The 23,410-nt window shown below is 41.8% G+C and overlaps 2 protein-coding genes across 3 annotated transcripts in view; one reads left to right on the top strand and one right to left on the bottom strand.

Annotated features, from left to right (window-relative positions):
• SLC1A1 (solute carrier family 1 member 1) overlaps window positions 1-10,074 on the bottom strand; it is an 88,224-nt gene extending 78,150 nt beyond the window's left edge. Inside the window, exon 1 of the mRNA XM_003935664.4 lies at window positions 9,715-10,074. Within this exon, the coding sequence (XP_003935713.3) occupies window positions 9,715-9,805 (91 nt within the window). The 5' untranslated portion in view covers window positions 9,806-10,074. The remainder of the gene's footprint in view (window positions 1-9,714) is intronic.
• SPATA6L (spermatogenesis associated 6 like) overlaps window positions 1-23,410 on the top strand; it is a 288,921-nt gene that overhangs the window by 173,623 nt on the left and 91,888 nt on the right. The gene's annotated exons all lie outside the window — the stretch shown is intronic.

Raw genomic sequence — 23,410 nt, 5'->3', positions numbered from 1 at the left:
TTTTTTGAGACGGAGTCTTGCTGTGTCTCCAGGCTGGAGTGCAGTGGTGTGATCTCACTCAGCTCACTGCAACCTCTGCCTTCCAGGTTCAAGTGATTCTCCTGCCTCAGCCTCCTCAGAAGCTAGGATTACAGGCACCTGCCACCACAAACACCATATCTTAAATTAAACAATATCTAACAAGATATTCAACATTTTCCAGCCATTAGCAATTTATATTCAAAGTCTTCCCAATAGGTGGCATTAAGATTATATATTCCAACCTGCATGTGCAGAGCCTAATATTTTCAAGATTCATTTCATAATTTTGTGTTTAGATCATTTTGTTTGGGGTTTTGATTTGATAGACTTGAATTATATATACCTTGCATAGAACAACCAAGAATCAGAATCTTTTCAGTGATGCTTCAAATCTGATTCTGATTTGGTTGCAAAAATGAAAACATCAGGCACAGGCATTCAAAGCTCAAATTCTCTTTATAATTCTTTAATATGTAGAACTTTGGCTACATCAGAAGAAAGATCTTTAAGGTACTTAACTAAGGAGATAAGTGAGATAGATAGATGATAGAGATACATAATATATATACATGTATAATGCATATAATACATAAATATGTATATGTATGTATATATGTATATATAGAGACAGAGAACACATTATCTCTCAGTATTTTAAAGAAAGTATAAGCAATATTATATATATTATATATATATTCGAATGAACTTAACACACTATCAACTTCCACATTTCTAGAAAATATTATGGAAACGAATTAGTAGTGCTCATTCTTTTGCTAATATTGTCATGTCTGTGGCATGCTATGGAATAAATATATTAATACAAATTAAATATATATGAATCAACTAGCAACCTTATCTGTTTTCAGAAATATATAAACATAAAGCTATATTCTTCATTAAAAGCAAAAGTCCCCATTCTATATGAATAACTATGCTTTTTTTGTTTTCCCTATGTCAAACTGATTATTTATTGTTGTGGAAATGACTGGTTTTGAGGATATAGGAACTAGGCTATTCCTATCATTTTAAAGAAACTATTATTTTATTTAGTGTTTTGGAGTATTCTGTACTTCACAAATATTTTAAATTAGAGATATATAAAATTCAAAAACATACATATATTAGAGCTTCAATTACTGTCGTAATAATCTAATACTGACATAGAACATATTACCATGGTAATAGCCCCGTATACAATTTACATTTATTATCCTTATGTCACTGATCAGCAGTTCAAACACAGAACAGTTGACTCAATGTCAAAGTCATTTCATCCTCTGGTAATGCCCTTTAATCCTCACTTAGCTCCCTACAGAAGAGTTCCTTTGGCTCCCAACAACGAACGGAGGAATGACTATACAGTCATAGAGCTAAAGGTTCTTAAAGCTAGAAGGATTCTTAGAGATTTTATAACCCAAGTCCACAATTACTCAGCACGCATTCCACTAGTTCCTGATCCTAAGCTCTTGGCAGACATCACTAATCAATTTGAGAACTTTTGTTTTTAACTGTTTTTCAACAAACATCGTACCAGATAGTCCACTACCTATAAATGGTAGTAGGCATATGAATAGTCGTCTTTGCTCTCCCAGCTAATCTAAATCCCTTTCTTGTTAATAAGAAACAAAAACCCAGAGAATGTAAGTATCAGATACACTTTTTAAAAATTTTAAAAATTAGTTTTTAAGAGTCAGTCTCATTACTTTATGGTGTCATTTTATTTTTTAGTGCCTGTTAAATGTAAAAAGAGGGACCTCAAGGGGTCTGTAATCTAGTTTTGAGAAAGAAAAGATTAACATGCTTGATATTTAGGTAGACTCAGGTAAGTGTTCATCTGTGTTGCTGACATAGATCAGAGGGGGCTGAAACAGGCAGAGGAGAATTTATGAAGGAAATAGAGTTTGATCTAAGTTTTAGGCTCTTTTATTCCCTTGACAAAAAGGACAAACTTTTACTAACTCTCTGGGTCATGAATGGCTCAACAATTCAACAAATGTATTCAGCCTAATGTGCAATGTGACCGGTACTGTGGGCACAGAGAAGAGCAACACAAAATTCCTTTCCTCAGGGTTCATGAGTTGGTGAGGGAGGCAGAAAAATCAGAATATAGGATAATAAACACCAACAGCACCAAGAGAGGATAGTGGTTAGAAGCAAGGTTTCTGGAGCCAGACTTCTAGGGTTTGAATCCCAGCTCTGCTCTTGGCCTTGGGAAAGTTTCCTAACTCTCTGTGCCTCAGTTTTCTGAAAATACGCCTGATGGAAAGATTAAATAGATTAGTAAGTATACAGCACTCAGAACAGTACTTGGCACGGAGTAATGGATACATAAGTCTCAAAAAGAAATTCTGTGTTGTTTTAAGCCACCCAGTTTGTGGTAATTTGTTATGATAGCCACAGGAAAGGAATACAGTACTTCACCCTTAACTCCTCCCTTCCATTCCAGGATTATAGTGTCGTGTTCTCTGTTCAGGGCCAATTCCCGACCCGGTCCCCCACTTTACGCTTTTACTATCCCAGGCCTCACTCGACCCAATATCATTCATTGTTTTCTCTCTCTCTCTTCTGCATTTATTATTCTTATTATTTAGACACAGGGTCTTGCTCTGTCACCTCGGCTGGAGTACAGTGATGTGATCACACTCACTGCATCCTGGAACTCCTGGCCGCATGTGATCTTCCCACGTCAGCCGCCTGAGTAGTTGGGGGTACAGGTGCATGCCATCATGCCTGGCTAATATAATTTTATTTTGCAGAGACAGGGGTCTTGCTGTGTTGCCTAGGCTGGTCTTGAACTCCTAGTCTCAATCAATCCTTTCACTCATGCTGGGATTACAGACATGAGTCACCATGTCCAGCTGCATTTTTATTTTTAATGATTGTTTCTCTTTGGGTTCAATCAGACACCAGTCTCCTTAAAAAACAAAAAACAAACCAAAAAAAAAAAAAAAAAAACCCAAAAAAAACAAGACTGGTGCAGTGGTTCACACTTGTAATCCTAGCACTTTGGGAGGCTGAGGCAGGAGGATAGCTTGAAGCTAGGAGTTGAAGACCAGCTTGGGCAACAAAACGAGACCCTGTCTCTTAAAGAAAAGAAAGGAAAGAAAATACTCTCTGGATTTTAAATGTGACTTCCACTTTCTCTGAATTCTTTCACACCTAAGTGCCTCCAGATAAAAGCCCAGAAGGTCATGTCCATGTCTTTTGTATCCCCAATCCTCCTGAACATTATCCCCAGACCCCTTTACTCCTACCCCTGTCTCTCACCCATCACTGTTCCTGTTCTTAATTTCTATCACACCACTTCCAGCTTCTCCTATGGTCCCCTTCTCTGTCCAGGCCTCCAATGTTGGGGTTATCCAGGACTGTGTCTTTGGTCTTCTCCTCTCCCTCTTCTCCGAGAATAGGTTCATTCATTCCCAGAGCCTTAACCAGGTGCCTGACATGCTCTCTTAAGTTAAAACTTCACTTCACATTTGTCTCCTGAGCACTAGACTCACTTAGCTGGCTGCTTGCTGCCTGTCTTTACCCAAACACCCGCCTGGCTCCTTGAACTCAACATATCCACAGTGGAACCTGCCATGTTCTTTTTCAAGTTGGTGCCCCTTGCAGGACTCTCTATACTGCTAGAGATGGCCACACCTTCTCCCTTGGACCAAATCCAGCCAAGTCCTGCAGGTTAACCTTGAGCAGCTGTTTCTTCATTCTGTTCCACTGCTGGCTGCTCAGCTGAGGCACCCATCCACCCTTGCCTGGACCTTGGACCTGAACCACCCTATGGCTCTCCCCCTGGCCTCACCTCCACTTCATCTCCTCCTACTCTCTCCCTCCCTTATTCCAGTCCTTGATATTTCTCAGACAAACTAGGATGCTCCGCAGATATCTGTGCAACTTGTTCCTTCACCTCTCCTCAGTCTTACTTGTTACCTCCTCAGTATGGCCTCCCTTGTCACCCTGTTTAAAACTGCAACCCCCCACCTTGCCAGCCCACTCCCTGTGCTAAACTACTCAGAACACTATTCCCATCTAACACACTCTATAGAGTAGCTTATCTATGTGTTCCGTTTATGGTCTACCTCTCTCTACTTGAGCATTAAGTCCCATAAGGACACATAACCAGGTGACAGGAGCAAGGCTGTGAGGGTGTCCCAAAGACGCACACTGTTCCCCTATCGGATGTGTTTTCCCAGATCCTTGGGCCTCACTCACCCAAGAATGGGGAGAGGATTCTAGAGAGGGAAATCTGTATAGGTAAGGGAATAGGGGGAATTTAACCTCGGGCCACATTTAAGTTCTTGTCCAGTGAGAAGAGCTTTTCCAGACCTCCTCTGGAGTAATTGATCTTTGACTCTAATATAGGATTGGTTGCCTGGCCCGGGATCAAAGCCTCCTCCCTTGGAGCTTTTGGCAGGCTTTCTAAACAAGAGAAGCTCACCTGGGCTGTCTACCTAGCCCACGCACCGCACAGGAAAGTTTGACAAAGAACTCTAGGCTCCTGGATGGGGAGGTGGATGGAGGCATTGGCTGGGAAGTTCTTGCCTTTGAAACCACGCCCCTTGTGGACTCAGGAAGAGAAGTTAACATAGTCCCTCAGACATGCCGTGTGACCCAGCTCTAGAACAATCCCTGGTGCACAGTGGGTGATGTCTGATACATATCTGTTGAACGAATGGCTGAAGTATTGATTGCTGCAGGGATATTCCTACAGACGGCTGAGCCAAGGCTCTGTGCAGATGCGTGGCTGGACCTGGAACCAGCGTGAACCGCTGCCGGGCCCTGCCCTCAGGGGCTTCACAGGCAAAGCAGGAAAGCCTATGCCACATCTCAAATTGGCACGGCCAGATGCATGCTACATGAGCTCCAGGGTAGGAGACATGAGACTGGGCAAGGGTATTACTAAGACCGTGAAGGAACTGTTTCTGATTTTAGACAATGGAATCAGAATGTATGCTTGACTGCTTCCTTAGCACTCCAAAGAAAACAATTTAGAATGAATAAGCTTGTCAGCTCCATCATGTAAATCCCAATACCTATTGCTTTTTCTGAATATCTCTAAGTTGAAATCACAGATTTTCCAAACGACTAAAGTAACAGCATAACTGGTCCGGAAAGATTATGTTTTATATTGTGACTTGGGTAAGGATATAAGAAGTACCTTAACAACATTATATACTATCTAATCATTACTGAGTGGCCTGAATTAGAAGGCTGGCAGAATTTTCACTCAGTAATTCTGCTTGGACAGAATTCCCACTTAGAGCAAAAAACCTTCCTTCAGAATTTAAATACATACTTAAATTATATTTATATAAATTATATATTTAAATATATTTAAATGAATTGAGGATTAGGGTGTGGGGCACAAAACAAAATGATTTATTCTACTTCCCCTTTAAAAAAATGACTGATACTACAGAGGTAGGTATTAGCTCAGACAGAGCATGTCATCAGAACACTTGAATCACCCTAGACTAAATTATAGGCTGGACACTAAGCAAAACTGAGAAAGAAATATAGCATGAGAGAATTTATTCCATCAGAAAATTTTAATTTTCTGATAATGAAATTATTCAGATTTACCTTAAAATAACAACTATTGAGTGCTGAATGTATTCCAGCCACACCACTGAGTATTTTCACATTATCTTAATCACCTCTAATAACAAATGAGGTAATGACTGATATCTCCAATTTCCAGAAGGGGAAACTGAGGCTTGAAGGGAATACACAATTTTCCTAAACAATAGAGCTTGATAGTCAGGGAATTCAAATCCCAAGGATTCTTCACTCCAGGCTCTGTGCTCATTCTGCCATTGTATGGAAGCAGAGAATAAGCCTGTAAGAATTGTAATGAAAGCCATGAAAATGTTCCTAGTGGTATTTTAGTAGGGGATTTTCCTGTGAAAATCCAAGATATTATTTTCAGGACCATGTAGGGTGTCACAGAAACTAACAAAGATGGTCAACTAGCTATTCATCTTGTGAACAAGAATTTGAGAAATGTTTAGTTCTTAGCATTTCCTTGTCCATGAAAAGAGTGACCTTCCACACCTAATAAAAATGACCTTTTATTACATTTTCCCTCATGTGCTATATCTAGAAAAATCAGAGGCTTTAAGTTGGCTCATAAAAATCTTTGTCCCTTATTTCCATAATCAAATATTTTAAAATGTTAGGGCTACTGAATTATATATAGCAGGGACCAAACATCTCATTTCATTATTATTTCTTTAAACTACATTTTTAGAAATAGAGATGAGATCAGGCTAGTCTCAAACTCATGAACTCACTCATTCCTCCCTCCTTGGCCTCTCAAAGTGCTGGGATTATAGGTGTGAGCCACTGTACCTGGTCAGGGACCAAACATTTCAATGGCTATAATCAGAAGATGATGCGTTGTCAGGATAGTTAATAAATTTCACAGGTTTGTTTCTTTTTGAGATGGAGTCTTGCTCTGTTGTCCAGGCTGGAGTGCAGTGGTAGAGTCTCAGCTCGCTGCAATCTCTCCCGGGTTCAAGCAGTTCTCTTGCCTCAGCCTCCTGAGTAGCTGGGATTACAGGTGCCCACCACCATGACTGGCTTTTTGTATTTTTAGTAGAGACAGGATTTCACCATCTTGGCCAGGCTGGTCTTGAACTCCTGACCTCATGATCCACCTGCCTCAGGCTCCCAAATTGCTGAGAGTACAGGTGTGAGCCACCGTGCCCAGCCACAGTTTTTTAATTCTTTAAGGTCTATATGCTGAAAAGTCCAGAAGGGAGTCGACATCAGAACTCTTGTGATTTTCCTGGATCAATTAAGGCAGTTATACAATAAACTCTTACTATCATGATCTAGCAAAAGCTTATGAATAGACTCAGTGTCACTGTTGTCACTGGAATTTCACTGCTAGTTAAACAAGTCAGCCCTTACAGGGCACACAAACAGAGATATGATTTTCCACTCAGGCCCAGTACTCTGAAGAAACAGGAAAAGAAAGGACCCCTATTAATGGTGTGCAGTGGCGGATCTAAGTTTGAGACTTCTCAGACCAGAAGCAGGACTGCCCTTTGTTGCCATCTGAAGGAGCAATATCCAGGAAGATTTTAGCTAGGCACTTAACAATTTTTAAGTAGTGGCTTTCCTTTCTGGAGAAAAGTACTCAAACCAAGCTCACACACATTAAAATTGGAGGAAAGTGTCAATCTGAGACCAAAGGTCATGTCTGCAAAATGGGCATGTATTTCTTGACCCTGAAGATGTATTCATGCAACTGGTTCCAAAAGCCAGGGAACGATTGCTTAAAATATTTTCCAAACCAGCCTCTAGTGACTCGGCTGACCAAGTGTGCAACATTTGATTAACAAGTGGATGTCTCTGGAGAACTCCATGCTGAAAAGGCAAGATTACTTCACTTTCACAGGGAATCAGGAGGGAGACACAAGCCAATGTTTACCTTGTAAAGTCTTTTTCTTTTCTTTTAGACAGGGTCTCACTCTTGTCGCCCAGGCTGAAGTGCAGTGTCATGATCAAGGCTTACTGCAGCGTTGACCTGCCTGGGCTCAGGTGATCCTCCCACCTCAGCCTCCTGGGTAGCTAGGACTACAGGTGTGTACCACCATGCTAATTTTTATTTTATTTATTTTATGTTTATTTTTTGTTTTACCACGTTGCCCAGGCTGGCCCCAACTCCTGGGCTTAAGCAGTCCTTCCTTCTTGGCCTTCCAAAATGTTGGGCTTATAGGTGTGAGTCACCACGCCTGGCCCTCTAAAAGTCTTTTTTTTTTTTTTTTTTTTTTTTTTAAGGTGGATTCTTGCTGTTTCACCCAGGCTGGAGTGCAGTGGTGTAATCTTGGCTCCCTTCAGCCTCTGCCTTCTGGGTTCAAGCAATACTTCTGCCTCAGCCTCCTGAGTAACTGGGATTACAGGCATGTGCCACCACACCTGACTAATTTTTTATTTTTAGTAGAGATGGGGTTTCACCATGTTGGCCAGGCTGGTCTTGAACTCCTGACCTCAAGTGATCCACATGCTTCAGCCTCCCAAAGTGCTGGGATTACAGGCGTAAACCTCTCTCAAAGTCTTTAAAAAGAGTTTTAACAATTAATCCTCGACTCTTATCACTAAGAAAATAAACAAGTCCATCTCTTTTCTTTGCCCTAAAGGAAATAAAATCGTTCTTTGTAGCTGTGATTTAAATATGGTGGAGTACGATAAACCTTCCCTTAAAAATGTCCAAAACCACTGGGCACTTCTTGGGGGAAATATTCCAGATTTGTTTCTCTACTTCTCTTCTTTCCTCCTACAAATAGCCTCTCCTAGGGCTATTCCAGGATGTTATTTATTTACTAGAAACCTCACTTTCCTTTGCACAAGGTTCTTGAGAATCCAATCTGACCCCAAGAATCCCATTAACTTCCAAAGGCCATTTCCCTCCCCTTCCTCCCCCCTGAGGGAGAGAGGGTGGTTCAGAGGGGAAGGAGGCAACACCATATTTTCTGAGATTTAGAAGCAGCAACTGGAAAGCACAGTACCTGAGGTTGGGAGGGGACAAGGTGTCCCCCCTTGCCTTTTCAGCAGACATTTCTGCAGTTTACAAAGGGAAGGTGGAGACTGCCAAGGAATCCACATTCCCCAGGGGGTGCAACAGCCCTTGCCTGCTGAGAGTCCCTACTTTGGAGCTATCACAGGAAAAGGAGACAGATACGGCCCTAGCCCGAAGGCCCAAGGTAGAAAACACACAATCTTGGCAAAGAATCAGAATCTAAATAGGAATCACTCCTACCTCTGAGCAATGGCTCAGACATCCACCTGGTCCAGTGATCTACGAGGGGTGGATCACTTAAATACACCCTTGTTTAAAAACAGGCAAGGATGGCTTAAACATTATTTTAAATACAAAAACTACGTGGAGAACAAGGAATGCAGGAGGGAGGCGGCTGAGTTCTTTTAGCTCTCTTCCCCGTGACCTCCCGCGGGCCACAATGGCACATCCCAGAATTCAGGCGTGAATCTGGCAGCTTTTCAGAGCCCGGGTGCAGACAGTTGGCGCTTGCAGCGTGGTAAGGCACCTTTCCACGCACTACCCAGGGTGCCAGGGTGAGCGGCGGCAGCGTTCTCAGCCTCCCGCCCCTAAGTGTCCGGCCCATCCCAGAGGCCAAGGTGCCTCTTCCAGTTCGACTGAGAACTGTAATCCACACTCAATCTCTGTCCTGGCAGCGTGGCTGTGGGTGGGGGGTGAGGCCAAGGTACCTCTTTCAATTTGACTGAGAACTGTAATTCATCCACAATCTCTGTCCGGGCAGCGTGGCTGGGGGTGGGGGATGAGAAAGGTGTCGGTGGTAGGGGGAGATACGGTGCAGGATTAACAAAGAAAAAAATCGAACCCGGTTTTCAAACGAACAGAACCGAGAGCTACTTGCTTCCGTTTCCACCCCCAAGCCCCTTTGATCGTTTTGGGTAGAGCAGGAACCAGCAGCTCAAAGAGCATTCAAATGGGAGTCCCTGAGGAGCTTTGTTCTTAGTGTGCAATAATCAGAATGCTTGGGGTAAAGCCCCCGCCGGGGAAGGGGGGCGAGGCTAAGACCTAGGGGGCGCCGAGGGACCCTGCACGGAGTGCGCCAGCGCCAAGCCCACTCTCACTGCCGCACGCGGCCTGGGCGCAGCGAGCGCGTGAGGGTGCGCGCATCTCCCACCCGCCGCGCCGCTCACCTAGCACCACCGCGGCCACGGTGGACAGCAGCAGCCAGTTATTCTTCAGGAAGCGCTTCCACTCGCATCCCTTCCTCGCGGGTTTCCCCATGGCGGTCGCCGCTATTGTGCGCGGAATTCGGCCGTGCGCGTGTGGGCTAGGCGACCCGGGGACCGCTGGCTGCTCGGCGGCTGGTGAGATGCGGGTGTATAGGGGAGAGGTGAGCGCTGGTCTCTGCAGTCGCCGCTGTCACCGCCGCTGTTGCTGCCGCCACCTGGGATGGCTCACCGCACCAGCCGCCCTGCCAGCCTGGTGGTTTTGCGTTGCAGGCGCGCCCGGCTCCTCCTGCCGCCGGCGCGCTCGGCGGCGCCCGGGCCAACCAGCGAGGCAGGAGGGAGGAGCGGCGAGCCGGGGGAGGGAGGGTGGGTGCGTGCGTGGGGCGCCCGGGGTCCCCAGGGAGCAGGCGTGGGAGGGCGCCTAGCCCTGCGGCAGGAGCTGGGGCGGCCTCTCTGGGAACCCTGCGTCTTGCTCCACAGCCTTCCGCTGGAGTCTGTCTAGCTTTCCACGTCCCCTCCTTATGTTAGGTCTTTGGGTTCAGGGTTTTCTTCTGACCCTACCCCAGAGAGGCGGACCCACTGACCCCCTCGGCGTGAACTTCATCCTGCACGCCTTCCTCTCCTTTCTCCACACCAGCAATTTCCAGTGCCAGCACCTGGAGAACCGGTGCCCTTTCGAGTTGGGGGAAACTGATTTTGCCTTGGGTCTGTCTTGCCCCGCTACGCAGGCTGGGATTTGCCCGCAGCCGCAAAAGCCTGAAGCCTCTGGGGGGAGAGAACGGAATCCTGGGGCAGAACAGGGCTTTGGAAACTTTCACGCGGAGCCTCCATTGCCCCCACAGGGATTATTAACTCTCCTCTTAGAGTCTCAGGAGGTGATTTGTCTGTGGACACTGGGCTTGGAAGTGATCTCTGCACACGGAGATGGTGATCCCTCTTAGAACTTTACTTCCGCTCCTTGGGACTTGCTCTGTGACCACAGGCCCCGGAGCTTGGAGAGTTGGTGCAGTAATTAGGACTGAGAACCCACCGGGGAGTTGTTCTGGGGAGAAAGTGGGCGGCCCATCCCTAAGGCCAAACGCATTGGAAAGGCAAACACAGGAGAAAGTAGGTTAGTGGTGCCAAATATACTTGGTGTTGCTAAGTGAATTTCTGATTCTCTCCCATTTTTCTACCCATTTTTTTTTTCACTCTCACACAAACTCTTTTCCCCCCTTTACCAAATCAGTACCTCCACAGCTGTAAGCTGTCTTCTTATCAGCTTTCCTAATATTAAGCGAGCCTGGAACCCTTTTTGCTTATGGTAGAATCTACCCTGATTGCTAGTAGGGAGAATTTCCCCTACTAGATTTTCTAAAGACTAAATCCTCACAATGAGAGTTTCATTCCTTCGACGTAAATTGATACAAGCGTCTTTGAAGCAATAATAGATTAAGATTTACAACCCTGTAGACTTTAGTATGAATGAGTTTATCAGCTCCTTTCTAGAAAGTAAACTTTGAGAGAAAGAAGGGTAGAGGAATATTAAGGCAGAGGAATATTAAGGGTGTCTGAGGAAGATGTAAAGAAATGTCAGAAGGGAAACTATCAAGAAAGAGAGAACAGTGCCGGGCGCGGTGGCTCACATCTGTAATCCTAGCACTTTGAGAGGCCAAGGCAGGCAGATCACTTGAGGTCAGGAGTTCGAGAGCAGCCTGACCAACATGGTGAAACCCCCTATCTACCAAAAATACAAAAATGAGCTGGGTGTGCTGGCAGGCACCTGTAATCCCAGTTATTCGGGAGGCTGAGGCAGGAGAATCACTTGAACCCACGATGTGGAGGTTGCAGTGAGCCGAGATCATGCCACTGCACTCCAGCTTGGACGATGGGAGCGAAATCCTTTCTCAAAAATAATAATAATAATAATAATAGAGAACAGATTATTTATCCCACAGTAAAAGGCAGCTGGAAAAAACTCAAATGTCCAGCATGAATGGTAAACATATGGAACTGCCAAGCAATATTACCTTATGCAGCCTATATAAAGGAAGTTTATGAAGTTTTTAACAGCATGGGATGGGATAGCACGTTATAAATCTGTATTTATAAATATAAAGGGAAGAAAGGAATACTAAAATTGTATATACAATCTGGTCACATATATGTAAATTAAACATACTGGCCAGGTGCAGTGGCTCTCACCTGTAATCTCAGCACTTTGGGAAGCCAAGACAGGAGGACTGCTTCAGCCCAGGAGTTCAAGACCAGCCTGGGCAATGTAGTGAGACCCCTGTCTCTACAAAAATTAAACCAATCAACAAGCAGATGGGGAAAAAACCATGTGCATAGAAAAAATGACCAGAAGAAATATGCCAAAAATTTTAACAATGGTCATCTTTGCCTTCTGTCTTTTGTATTTTCAAAGTGTCTAGAGAGAGCTGGGTGTGTTGGCTCACATCTATATTCCCAGTGCTTTGGGAATCTGAGGCAGAAGGGTCACTTGAGGCCAGAGTTTGAGACCAGCCTGGGCAATATAGTGAAATCTTGACTCTACAAAACTTAATAATAATCTAGGATAGCCGGGCGTGGTGGCACATGTCTGTAATCCCAGCTACCTGGGAGGCTAAGGTAGCAGAATTGCTTGAACCTTGGGGGCAGAGGTTGCAGAGCCAAGCTTGTGCCATTGCACTCTAGCCTGGGCAACAAGAGGGAAACTCCATCTCAAAAAATAAATAAAGAATATAATCTGGGCATGGTAGCATACACCTGTAGTCACTGCTACTTGGGAGGCTGAGGCAAGAGGATGGCTTGAGCCCAGGAGTTCGAGGTTGCAGAGAGCCTTGATTGCACCACAGTACTCTAGCCTGGATGACAGAGCAAGACCCTATCTCAAAAAACAAAAAGAAAAAAAAAAGTGTCAACCATAAGCATACCCATACTCATCACAGTTGTAGATAGGGCACTACTTACAAAATAAACATTCCTGAAGGGAGAAAAAAAGTGGAAGTACCTGAGAAACTATGTGTACATCACAACTATTTGGGTTATAGTAAGACAATTACACCTGGGTTCTGGGGGTAAAGTATTTAGGTTCAAATCCCAGCACCATCACTTATCAGCTCAGTGACCTTGGGCAACTTGCTAAATATTTTATGTCTCAGTTTCTTCATCTGTAAAATGGGGGCATTAATTATCTTTAACTCATGGAGATAGTTTAAGAATTTAACATAATAATGGGTGTGAAAGGCTTAGGACACTCTGGCACAAAACTAATATTATCACCAATTTTACTTGGAGTCAACCTGAACAGGCATCTTTTAACACCATCTTTTAACACTTGCCTGTCATCACCACACCCTGAACCACTTCAGACCCATGAGAATGCTTGCTTATTGATCAACAGGAATTGCCCTTTAGAGGTTCAAGGGACCTTATATCACCTATTGCACTTTCACACTGGGGGGACCAAGGCCGCTGGTCCCTGAAGATTTGCTGCAAAATTACTGCAGATTTATTTATTATTAGATTAGTATTATTATCTTTGAGACGTAGTCTTGCTCTGTCGCCCAGGCTGGAGTATGGTGGCGTGGTCTTGGCTCAGTGCATCCTCTGCCTCATGGGTTCAAGTGATTCTCCTACCTCAGCCCGCCGAGTAGCTGAGACTAGAGGTGTGTGCCTCCACACCCAGCTAATTTTTTTGTAGTTTCAGTACAGAAAGGGTTTCACCATATTGGCCATGATGGTCATCTCTTGACCTTGTGATCTGCCCGTCTCCGCCTCCTAAAGTGCTGAGATTATGGGCATGAGCCACTGGGCCTGGCAAGAGGCAGATTTATTAATAGGAGAAAAGGCATACAAATGTATTTGACACATATACGTGGGAGCCTTCCAAATGAAACCCTAACCACCCAATGAGGTACAGTAGTTTATATACCATCTTGAGGTTACAGAAAGAATGGGGGCTTGAATCCTGGTAAAACAGGTTGTGAGAGGTGAGGAGAAGACAAATTGTTGAGGGGATTACTAGGGAGAATGAATGGATCCCTGAACAGAGATTAATTTGTGAATAGTTCTCTTTGATAGTGAAAGTCTGGTGTGGTTACATTCCTGTTCTTACAGGGAGGGGAAGAAGAACAAACAATTATTTTCCTTGTTGGGTCTGAATCTTAGGCAGATAAAGGCACTTCCACTTCTTTGTGAGAGATGGTGGCTGGGGAGGTCAGAGAGAACTTGAGGTTTCTCCATTTCAGCTTGTCAAAATGCCGTATTTTGGGGTATTGATTTCTGAGTCCAACAACACTTAAAGTCTCTATAGTGCATACTTGTTTTATGTTCATTTAAATTATGCATTGAAAATAGTACAATATAAAAGATTAATAAATTTCAGTATACACAAACATTTTGAAATAATAAAAATCTCCCCAACTAAAAGCAAGTCAGGCCAGGTGCTGTGGCTCACACTTGTAATCCCAGCACTTTGGGAGGCTGAGGTAGGTGGATCGCCTGAGGTCACGAGTTCAAGACCAGCCTGGCCAACATAGTGAAACCCTGTCTCTACTAAAAATACAAAAAATTAGCTGGGTGTGGTGGTGGATGCCTATAATCCCAGCAACTCAAGAGACTGAGGCTGGAGAATCACTTGAACCCAGGAGGTGGAGGTTGCAGTGAGCTGAGATGTTGTGACACTGCACTCCAGCCTGGGCAACAAGAGCAAAACTCTGAAAAAAAAAAAAAAAAAAAAAAAAAGCAAAAGTCAGGAGTCTCAAAGGCTCAAAGCCGATAGTGTAATCCACTGATTGGTTCTTCTTGCCTGCTGCACAGATAGAGCTGATTCACTGAGACACTGGAATTGTTGTCAAACAGTTTAATTAATGCAAAGCTAGTCACATGGAAAGACAGGAGGTTATTACTCAAATCAGCCTCCCTGGAAACTTAGAGACTGGGGTTTTTAAGGATAACTTGGCAGTCAGGGTTTAGGGAATACATGCTGCTGGTTGGCTGAAGATAAAATCACCAGGGGCGTGGAAAGTGGTCTTTATGCTCTGAGTCAGCCTCTGGGGTGGGTCCACAGGACTGGTTGAGTTGTGGATCTGGGTGTGGTCAGCCAGTCCACAGAAATCCAAAGGTCTGCAAAACATCTCAGAAAACCAACCTTAGGGCTGAGCACAGTAGCTCACGCCTGTAATTCTAGCACTTTGGGAGGCCAAGGCGGGCGCATTACTTGAGGTCAGGAGTTTGAGACCAGCCCGGCCAACTAGGTGAAACCCCATCTCTACTAAAAGTTCAAAAATTAGCTGGCTGTGGTGGTACATGCCTGTAATCCCGGTTACTTGGAGGCTGAGACAGGAGAATCACTTGAACCAAGGAGGCAGAGGTTGCACTGAGCCAAGATGGCACCACTGCACTCCAACCTGGTTGAAGGGAGTGAAAAAAGTAAGAAAAAGAAAAAGAAAACCAATCTTAGGTTCTACAATAGAGATGTTATCTACAGGAGTAGATTGGAGAAATTACAAATCTTGTGTCCTCTGGAACAATGGTTGGTTATAATTTATGCCTACATTTTAGCAGAATTCAGGCCCCCTTCATAATCCTAATCTTGTGTCCTTTCATTGGTTCTACAAAGATGATTCCTGTTCTCCAATGAGAAGGGGATAGTTTGGGAAAGCGCTGTTACTTTCCTTACTTTAAGGTTAAACTATTGCTTCCTCCTAAAGTTAGTTTGGCCTGTGCTGGACACAGTGGCTCAAGCCTGTAAGCCCAGCAGTTTGGGAGGCTGAGGTGAGTGTGTCACCTGAGGGTGGGAGTTTGAGACCAGGCTGGCCAACATGGTGAAATCTGTCTCTACTAAAAATACAAAACATTGCCAGGCATTGTGGTGGGCACCTATAATCCCAGCTACTCAGGAGGCTGAGGCAGGAGAATTGCTTAAACCGGGAAGGAAGAGGTTACACTGAGCTGAGATCACAGCACTGCACTCCAGGCTGGGCAACAGAGCAAGACTCCATCTCAAAAACAAAAAACAAAAAAACCCAAAAGTTAGTTTGGCATATGCCCAGGAAGGAACAAGGACAGTTTAGAGGTTAGAAGCAAAATGGAGTCAGCTATGTCAAATTTATCTTACTGTTATAGTTTTGCAAAGGCAGTTTCAGTGGGCCAAGTGGATTTTAAACTGTATTTATACTATTGCTACATAGATGTTCCATTTTCGTTGGTAATACACACACACACACACACACACACACACACACACACACACAATAAATAAAACAAACAAACACTTGCAAAGCACTTATATACCAGGCACTGTTCTAAGCACTTGGCACAAATTAATTCATTTGGTCCTCTCAATACCTCAGTGAGGTAAGGACTATTGTTTCCTCATGAGGCTGTTGGAAGAATCAAATGAGCTATTGTGGCTCATCATCCTTATCTGACAGCTGAGGAAACTGAGGCACAAAAAGATTCAGCTCCTTGTCTAAGTTTCCCCTGTTAGTAAGAGGAGGAGCAAGGGGTGAGTCAGGTGGTCTGGCATGTAACCAACACCTCTTATGTAAGGAACAAATATAGAGTTGTTAAAAAAACTAGCCAAATTACATGTTGTATTTTGTGCAAGGTCTTTAAGAGTCCATTTGCCTGTGTCCAGCAGATGCTTTGGTTTCTAATGTGCTGTTCTCAGTTGGGTACTAAATACATTTTATGGGGCCAGTGGTTGAACTCCTGAATCCTCCCCTTGTAACTGCTGCTGGCACCTAATTCTATGGCATTTCTCTGCCTAAAGCAAGACATAGTATATGAAGCACCACTTTGGGGACTTGTCTAGTGATCCTAATCTTTAACTTAGATTCTTTTTTACTTTATTGTTCTGTGATAGTCATGGACAAAAATGGTCTCAAACTGGACAAAAGTTGAGAGGCATTTCCCTTGCAAACTCTACTTAAGAACTTGGCCACTCAGTTCCTAGAAGAAAAAGTTCTCTCTCCAAGCCAAGTAGAAAGAATTGTTAGATTTTTTTTCCTTCCAGTAAATCTTAGCATCTCTCTCTCTTTTTTTTTTTCTAAGTCCTTTCAATTCCATTGTCCAAATAAGCCTTTGGCTAGTTTTTATTAATTGCACTTTACTCATATGCTGCTGCTGCTTTTTAAAGATTTAAGTAACTCTGGTATTTCCTTTGTTATTTTTTCCCTTTTAAAAAAGTAGTTGACTCATGGACTCTCCTGTTAGTTATGAAAGGAAGGAGACTTTGAGTTAGCCACAAAAAGTTACATCAGCAGGACTTATATATATTATTTGGGACATAAATGAAAAGGCATTCAGAAACAAAAAGTAAGACATCCGCTTCTGAGTATCTCTAGAAATAGTTTCCTGGTGTATTCTACCATCATAAAACAGTTGTGGTTGGTTGCTTTGTCCTCATGCTGTGGCAAGGGAGGAGGAGGTCATGGAGTACCAGAATCTCCTTCAGCATCTCAGCTGCACAGGTTTTTATGACCCATGAGTCATGGGTCAGGGGAGAAAGATGCTGTGAGCACAGCTAATACTCTTTTTAACAGTCACTTCATCTTCCAATCTCAATTGAGATCTCACTTATATTGGAATTATAAATCGAAGAGCAAAAGAACTGTAACTCATTAAACTTTCATGACAATTCTCCAAGTAATATTTTATAAAGATAATTTGGCTGGAAGGAACTTATCTATTAGTTATATGACCTTGTACTCTTGGCTTCAATAGTACTTTACCCCATGGGCATTATTGCTCACTCTGACAAATAGAAGAACAATTTTATTTCATTTTAGGATATGAAAAAAAAAGTTCTCTGCCTCAGACAAGCTGTGTGTCCTTGACCAAGTCATTTAAACTCTCTGAAACTCAACTTTCTTATTTGAAGATACCATTTAAATTAATAAATGCAAATAGTAATACATATTTGAAACATGAAAAAAATTTTCAATCTCACTAGAACTAAAGGAAATACAAGTTTAAAGCAATATTTACCAGCTGGGTAAAGATATTTTGACATAAAATATCTTAAAATTTACAATTGCAAAATTTATACTTTTAACACTATAAACTTAGAGAAGGTATAGAGAAATGGGCAGTGTCACACCCTGCTGGTGGACCCAGAAAATGCTGTGACTTTTCTTTTTTAATAAACAAAACTTTATTGAAGTTAAATTCATATAACATAAAACTATGCGCTTTAAAGCTAACAACTCATTGGCATTTTGTACACTGACAACGTTGTAGAATCACCCCTTCTATCTAGTATCAAAACATTTCATTACCCCAAAATAGAACCCATTAAACAGTTACTCATCATTCCCACCACCCCTCAAGTGCTAGCAACCATGGATTTACCTATTCTGGATATTTCATATATATGAATTTATAGAATATATAACTTTTGTTTGTCCTCTTTTACTTAGCGTAATATTTTTGAGGTTCATCTACCTTACAACATGTATCAATACTTTATTCCTTTTTTGGACTGATTAATAGTCTGTTGTACGTATCTGCCAAAATTTATTCATTCATTGATAGACATTTTAGTTGTTTCCATATTTTGGCTATTGTGAATAATGCTGCTATGACCAATTGTCTTACAAATATTTGTTTGAGTATCTGTTCTCAGTTCTTCGGGGTATGTATCTAGAAATGAAATTACTGGAACATTTGGTAATTTTATGTTTAACTTTTAGAGGAACTGTCGGCATTTACCCCACATCCTTTTCTTTCTTTTTTTTAAATGACTTTATTTATTTATTTATTTATTTATTTATTTATTTATTTAAAGTTCTGGGGTACATATGCAGATTGTGCAGGGTTGTTACATAGGTACACATGTGCCATGGTGGTGGTCTGCTGCATCCATCGCCCTGCCATCTACATTAGCTAGTTCTCCTAATGCTATCCCTCCCGAATCCCCCCATACCCTGCTATTCTTCCCCTAGCTCCCCACCCCCAGGCCTCGGCATGTGATGTTCCCTCCCTGTGTCCGTGTGCTCTCCTTGTTCAACACTCACTTATGAGTGAGAACATGTCGTGTTTGGTTTTCTGTTCTTGTGTCAGTTTGCTGAGAATTATGGTTTCCAGTTTCATCCATGTCCCTGCAAAGGAAATGAACTCATCCTTTTTTATGGCTGCATGGCATTCCATAGTATATATGTGCCACATTTTTTTAATCCAGTCTATCATTGATGGGCATTTGGGTTGGTTCCAAGTCTTTACTATTGTGAACAGTGCCACAGTAAACATACGTGTGCATGTGTCTTTATAATACATTTATGCAGCCAACAAACATGAAAAAAAGGTCATCATCACTGGTCATTAGAGAAATGCATATTAAAACCACATTGAGATACCACCTCACACCAGTTAGAATGGCGATCATTAAAAAATCAGGAGACAACAGATGCTGGAGAGGATGTGGAGAAACAAGAATGATTTTACACTGTTGGCGGGAGTGTAAATTCAACCATTGTGGAAGACAGTGTGGTGATGCCTTAAGGATCTAGAAATAGAAATACCATTTGAGCCAGCAATCCCATTACTGGGTATATACCCAAAGGATTATAAATCACCCTATTATAACACTGTGACTTTGCTGAGGACAGTTAGGCAATTAGTAACATCAGTCATAAGGGCTTGCATTCTCTAACTCAAACATTCTATCTCTGGAAACTTATAACAACAACCAAAAAATACCCTAAGATGTGCACAAGGGCTATTGATCCCAGCTCAGCTGGAAACAACTTAACTGTCTGGGAAAGTGGACTGGCTACAGATTAAGTGTGTAAAAGTACACTAGATAATGGAACATCACTTAGAGATTGAAAAGCATGTTTTAGTTTTGACTGAATTACATGGGAACAACATGGGATAATGAATTACATTGGAAAATGGTACACACACACACACACACACACACAAACACAAATTATGTTTTTATTTTTAATTTTATTTATTTATTTATTTATCTTGAGATGGAGTCTTGCTCTGTTGCCCAGGCTGGAGTTCAATGGTGTGGGGCTCACTGCAACCTCCACCTCCTGGGTTCAAGCGATTCTCCTGCCTCAGCCTCCCAAGTTCCTGGAATTATAGGCTCCCACCACCACGCTCAGCTACTTTTTATATTTTTAGTAGAGAGGGGGTTTCACTGTGTTGGCCAGGCTGGTCTTGAACTCCTGACCTCAAGTGATGTACCTGCTTTGGCCTCCCAAAGTGCTAGTATTATAGATGTGAGCCACTGCACCAGATCTTTTGTTTTATTTTTAAAGTTTAAAGTCTTAGTACAAACACGTGGATTTATATGTGTTTTGGATAGATTTATGTGTTCCAGTTACTTACAGTCATGATCTTTCCCCATGATCAAATCATCCCATCTTTGGCCAATGGGAGCCCCTTCATTTTGGCAGCTGTGTTTTTAAAACAATGATTTGTCTTCAATAGTGTCTTTGTTTTCTGACTCAGCAAGATGTCCCAAGACCATTTTGTGTATTTTTTGCCCTGAAACAAGAATCAGTTATTTCTCTAAAGGGTTCAGGTTCCTTTTCATGGGGAATACTATTCAGGAACTACAGTCTTGGTCATCCTGAAGGTTCATTGCTATAAGGTTGTCATTGTTTCCAGGCCTTTTCAGTGGACAAGGCTTAGAAATATGTATTTCACAGCAAGAGACAAATAAATAATAATTTCATATTGTTATTTCCAGTTTTTAAAATTATGTTATAATATACATAATGAATTTTACCATGTTAATATTACCATGTTTTTAAGTTTACAGTTCAGTGGCATTAAGTACATTCATATTGTTCTGTAGCTGTCACCACTATCCATCTCCAGAACATTTTCATCTTCCTAGACTGACAGTCTGAACCCATTAAACACTAACTTCCAGCCAGGAGTGGTTGCTGATGCCTGAGATCCCAGCACTTTGGGAGGTCTAGGCAGGAGGATCACCTGATCTCAGGAGTTCAAAACCAGTCTGGACAACATAGGGAGACCTTATCTCTGCAAAAAATACAAAAATTAGCTGGGTGTGGTGGTGCACATCTGTAGTCCCAGCTACTCCAGAGGCTGATGCAGGAGAATTGCTTGAGTCTGGGAGGTTGAGGCTGCAGTGAGCCGTAATCATGCCACTGCATTACAACCTGGGTGACAAAGAGAGACCCCAACTCAAAAAAAACCAAAAAACCAAAAACACATACACACAAAAAACCATCCCTTCCAAAACCCACTAACGTCCTATTCTCCACCTACCACCCCCACCCCACTCTAACTCCCAGAAAACATCATCCTACTTCTGTATCTATGAATATTTGCTCTTTTGTGAGTGGCTTATTTCACTTAGCGTGATGTCCTTTAGGTTCACTCATGTTGAATCTCGTGTCGGAATTTCCTCCTTTGTAAGGCTGAATAAGATTGCGTTGTGTGTGTTTACCACATCTTTGTTTGTCTGTCCATTGGTTGATGGACACTTAGGCTGCTTCCACCTTTAGGGTACTGTGAATAATAATGCTATGAATATGGATGTACAAATTTGTTTGGGTCCCTGCTTTAAATTATTTTGGGTATATACCCTGAAGCATAATTACTGGAGCATATGGTGATTCCATATTTAATTTTTTGAGGAGCTGCCATACTATTTTCCATAGCAGGTGTACCATCTTATATCCCACCAGCAATGAACAAGGGTTCCAATTTCTCCACATCCTCACCAATATTTTTTATTATATTTTCTAGCTTTTAAAATTAAATAAAAAGCTATTCTAACAGAGATTAATCAATTTAAATTTAAGATTATAGAATTTTGACTACACTTTAAAACTTGTAATTTTTGTTTCTTTTCTCTTTACCTTGAAAATCTTGATCCTTAGAAACATTAATTCAAGTACTTACTTCCTAATACTGTAATGTACACATAAAAGTTAAAAAAAAACAAGACCCATATTACTTCTAATAATAAGACCACTGAATTCAGTTTAAGATTTCTCTGTTATTCTTGCGGTCCCCAGAGAAACACCAGTAGAGATACACAATTAAATTACTGTATTTAAAAGTTACTGTAAATACTTATTTTCCCTGTGTTATTCCATCAATCTGATATACAGTTATGATTATATTCCTCATATGGATATGGTTATATTCATCAATGGATTATATTCATCCATTTGTTTTCAGATGTTAGACTGGTTTTTAAGAATTTAATAATTTTTAAATTATGTAAAGCATTTACATAATCACTCAAAACTATAAAACAATAGAATCAGGCCAGGCATGGGGGCTTACATCTGTAATTCCAGCAGTTTGGGAGGCTGAGGAGAGAGTATTGCTTAGGCCTGGGAGTTTGAGACCAGCCTTGTTAACATAGCAAGATCCCATCTCTATTTCAAAACAAACAAACAAACAAAAAAACTAAACAAACAAAAAACTGGCATGATTAGAGAATTCTCACATTAATATCCAATCCATCTCTTCTACTATCCTCCTTCCCACTGTATGTAGCAATTATTTATCTATTAGAGTGTTTAGTTTATTCTTCAGTTGCCTCTTTTTAGAAAATATAAACACATATATTCATATTCTCTTCCCTTGTACACAAAATGGCAGCTTGTAAGCCCTGTTTTATGCTGCTTTCTTTCATTGAACAGTATATCCTGGTGCTTACTCCATATCATAATACTGAAATCTTCCTCATTCTCTTTTCTACTTAATGTTCCTCTGTGTAGGTGCATTATGAAGAAATCTTCCTCATTCTTTCGCACTGCTGCAGAATACTACACTGTGTGGCTGCATCCATAGTTTATTTAACAAGTTCACTAGTGATAGACATCTGGTTTGTCTCCAGTTTTTTGCTATTACAAATAATACCACAAGGAATAGCACTGACCTCACTCAAGAGTACTCTGGTGAATGTTTACCAACAAGCTCTCTGGAAAAATGAAATGAAAAAACAAGCTTGATTGAGCACCCTTTCATGATGTTTAGTGGGCATTTGGATAGCTCCTCTTCAGTGTAGTATCTGTTTAAGCCTCTTCTTACTTTTCCGTTAGGTCGTCCATCTTATTGTTTCCTCTATATTCCAGCAATTTGGGAGGCTGATGAGAGAATATCCTTTACTGGACATACGTGTTTCAAATACCCTTTCTCATTATTCACTGTCTTAGTGATTTCTTCTGAATTTTAAAATTTTAAGATAGTTCAATTTATGACAAGTTTTCTTTGAGTTTGGAGCAGGGTTCTGTTTAAGAAATATTTGCAAGCCTGGGCAACATAGGGAGACCCCATCTCTACAAAAAAAGACCTTTTTTAAGTGAACTGGGTGTGGTGGCAGGTGTCTGTAGTCCAAGCTACTCCAGAGGCTGAGGTGGGAGGATCACTTGAGCCTGGGAGGTTGAGGCTGCAGTGAACCATGTTCATACCACGGCACTCAAGCCTGGGTGACAGAATGAGACCCCATCTCAAGAAAAAAAAAGTTGCTTTGGACTTCACATTGAAAGTAAAAAAGAAATAAAACAAGAAAATACATATTTGCTTACTCCGAAGGTATGAAGATAAAATATGTTTTATTCTAAAAGCTTTATTATTTTGCTACTTTCATTTCTATCTAAAATCCATCTGGAATTCATTATTTTCTATGACATGGATGAAGATTCATTTTTCTCTATGTGGATATCCA

Source organism: Saimiri boliviensis, chromosome 2, assembly GCF_048565385.1.
Source record: "Saimiri boliviensis isolate mSaiBol1 chromosome 2, mSaiBol1.pri, whole genome shotgun sequence".
NCBI classification, from domain to species: domain Eukaryota; kingdom Metazoa; phylum Chordata; class Mammalia; order Primates; family Cebidae; genus Saimiri; species Saimiri boliviensis.
The sequence above is the reverse complement of the archived record's forward strand: the minus strand, read 5'-3'. Positions and strand labels throughout refer to the sequence as shown.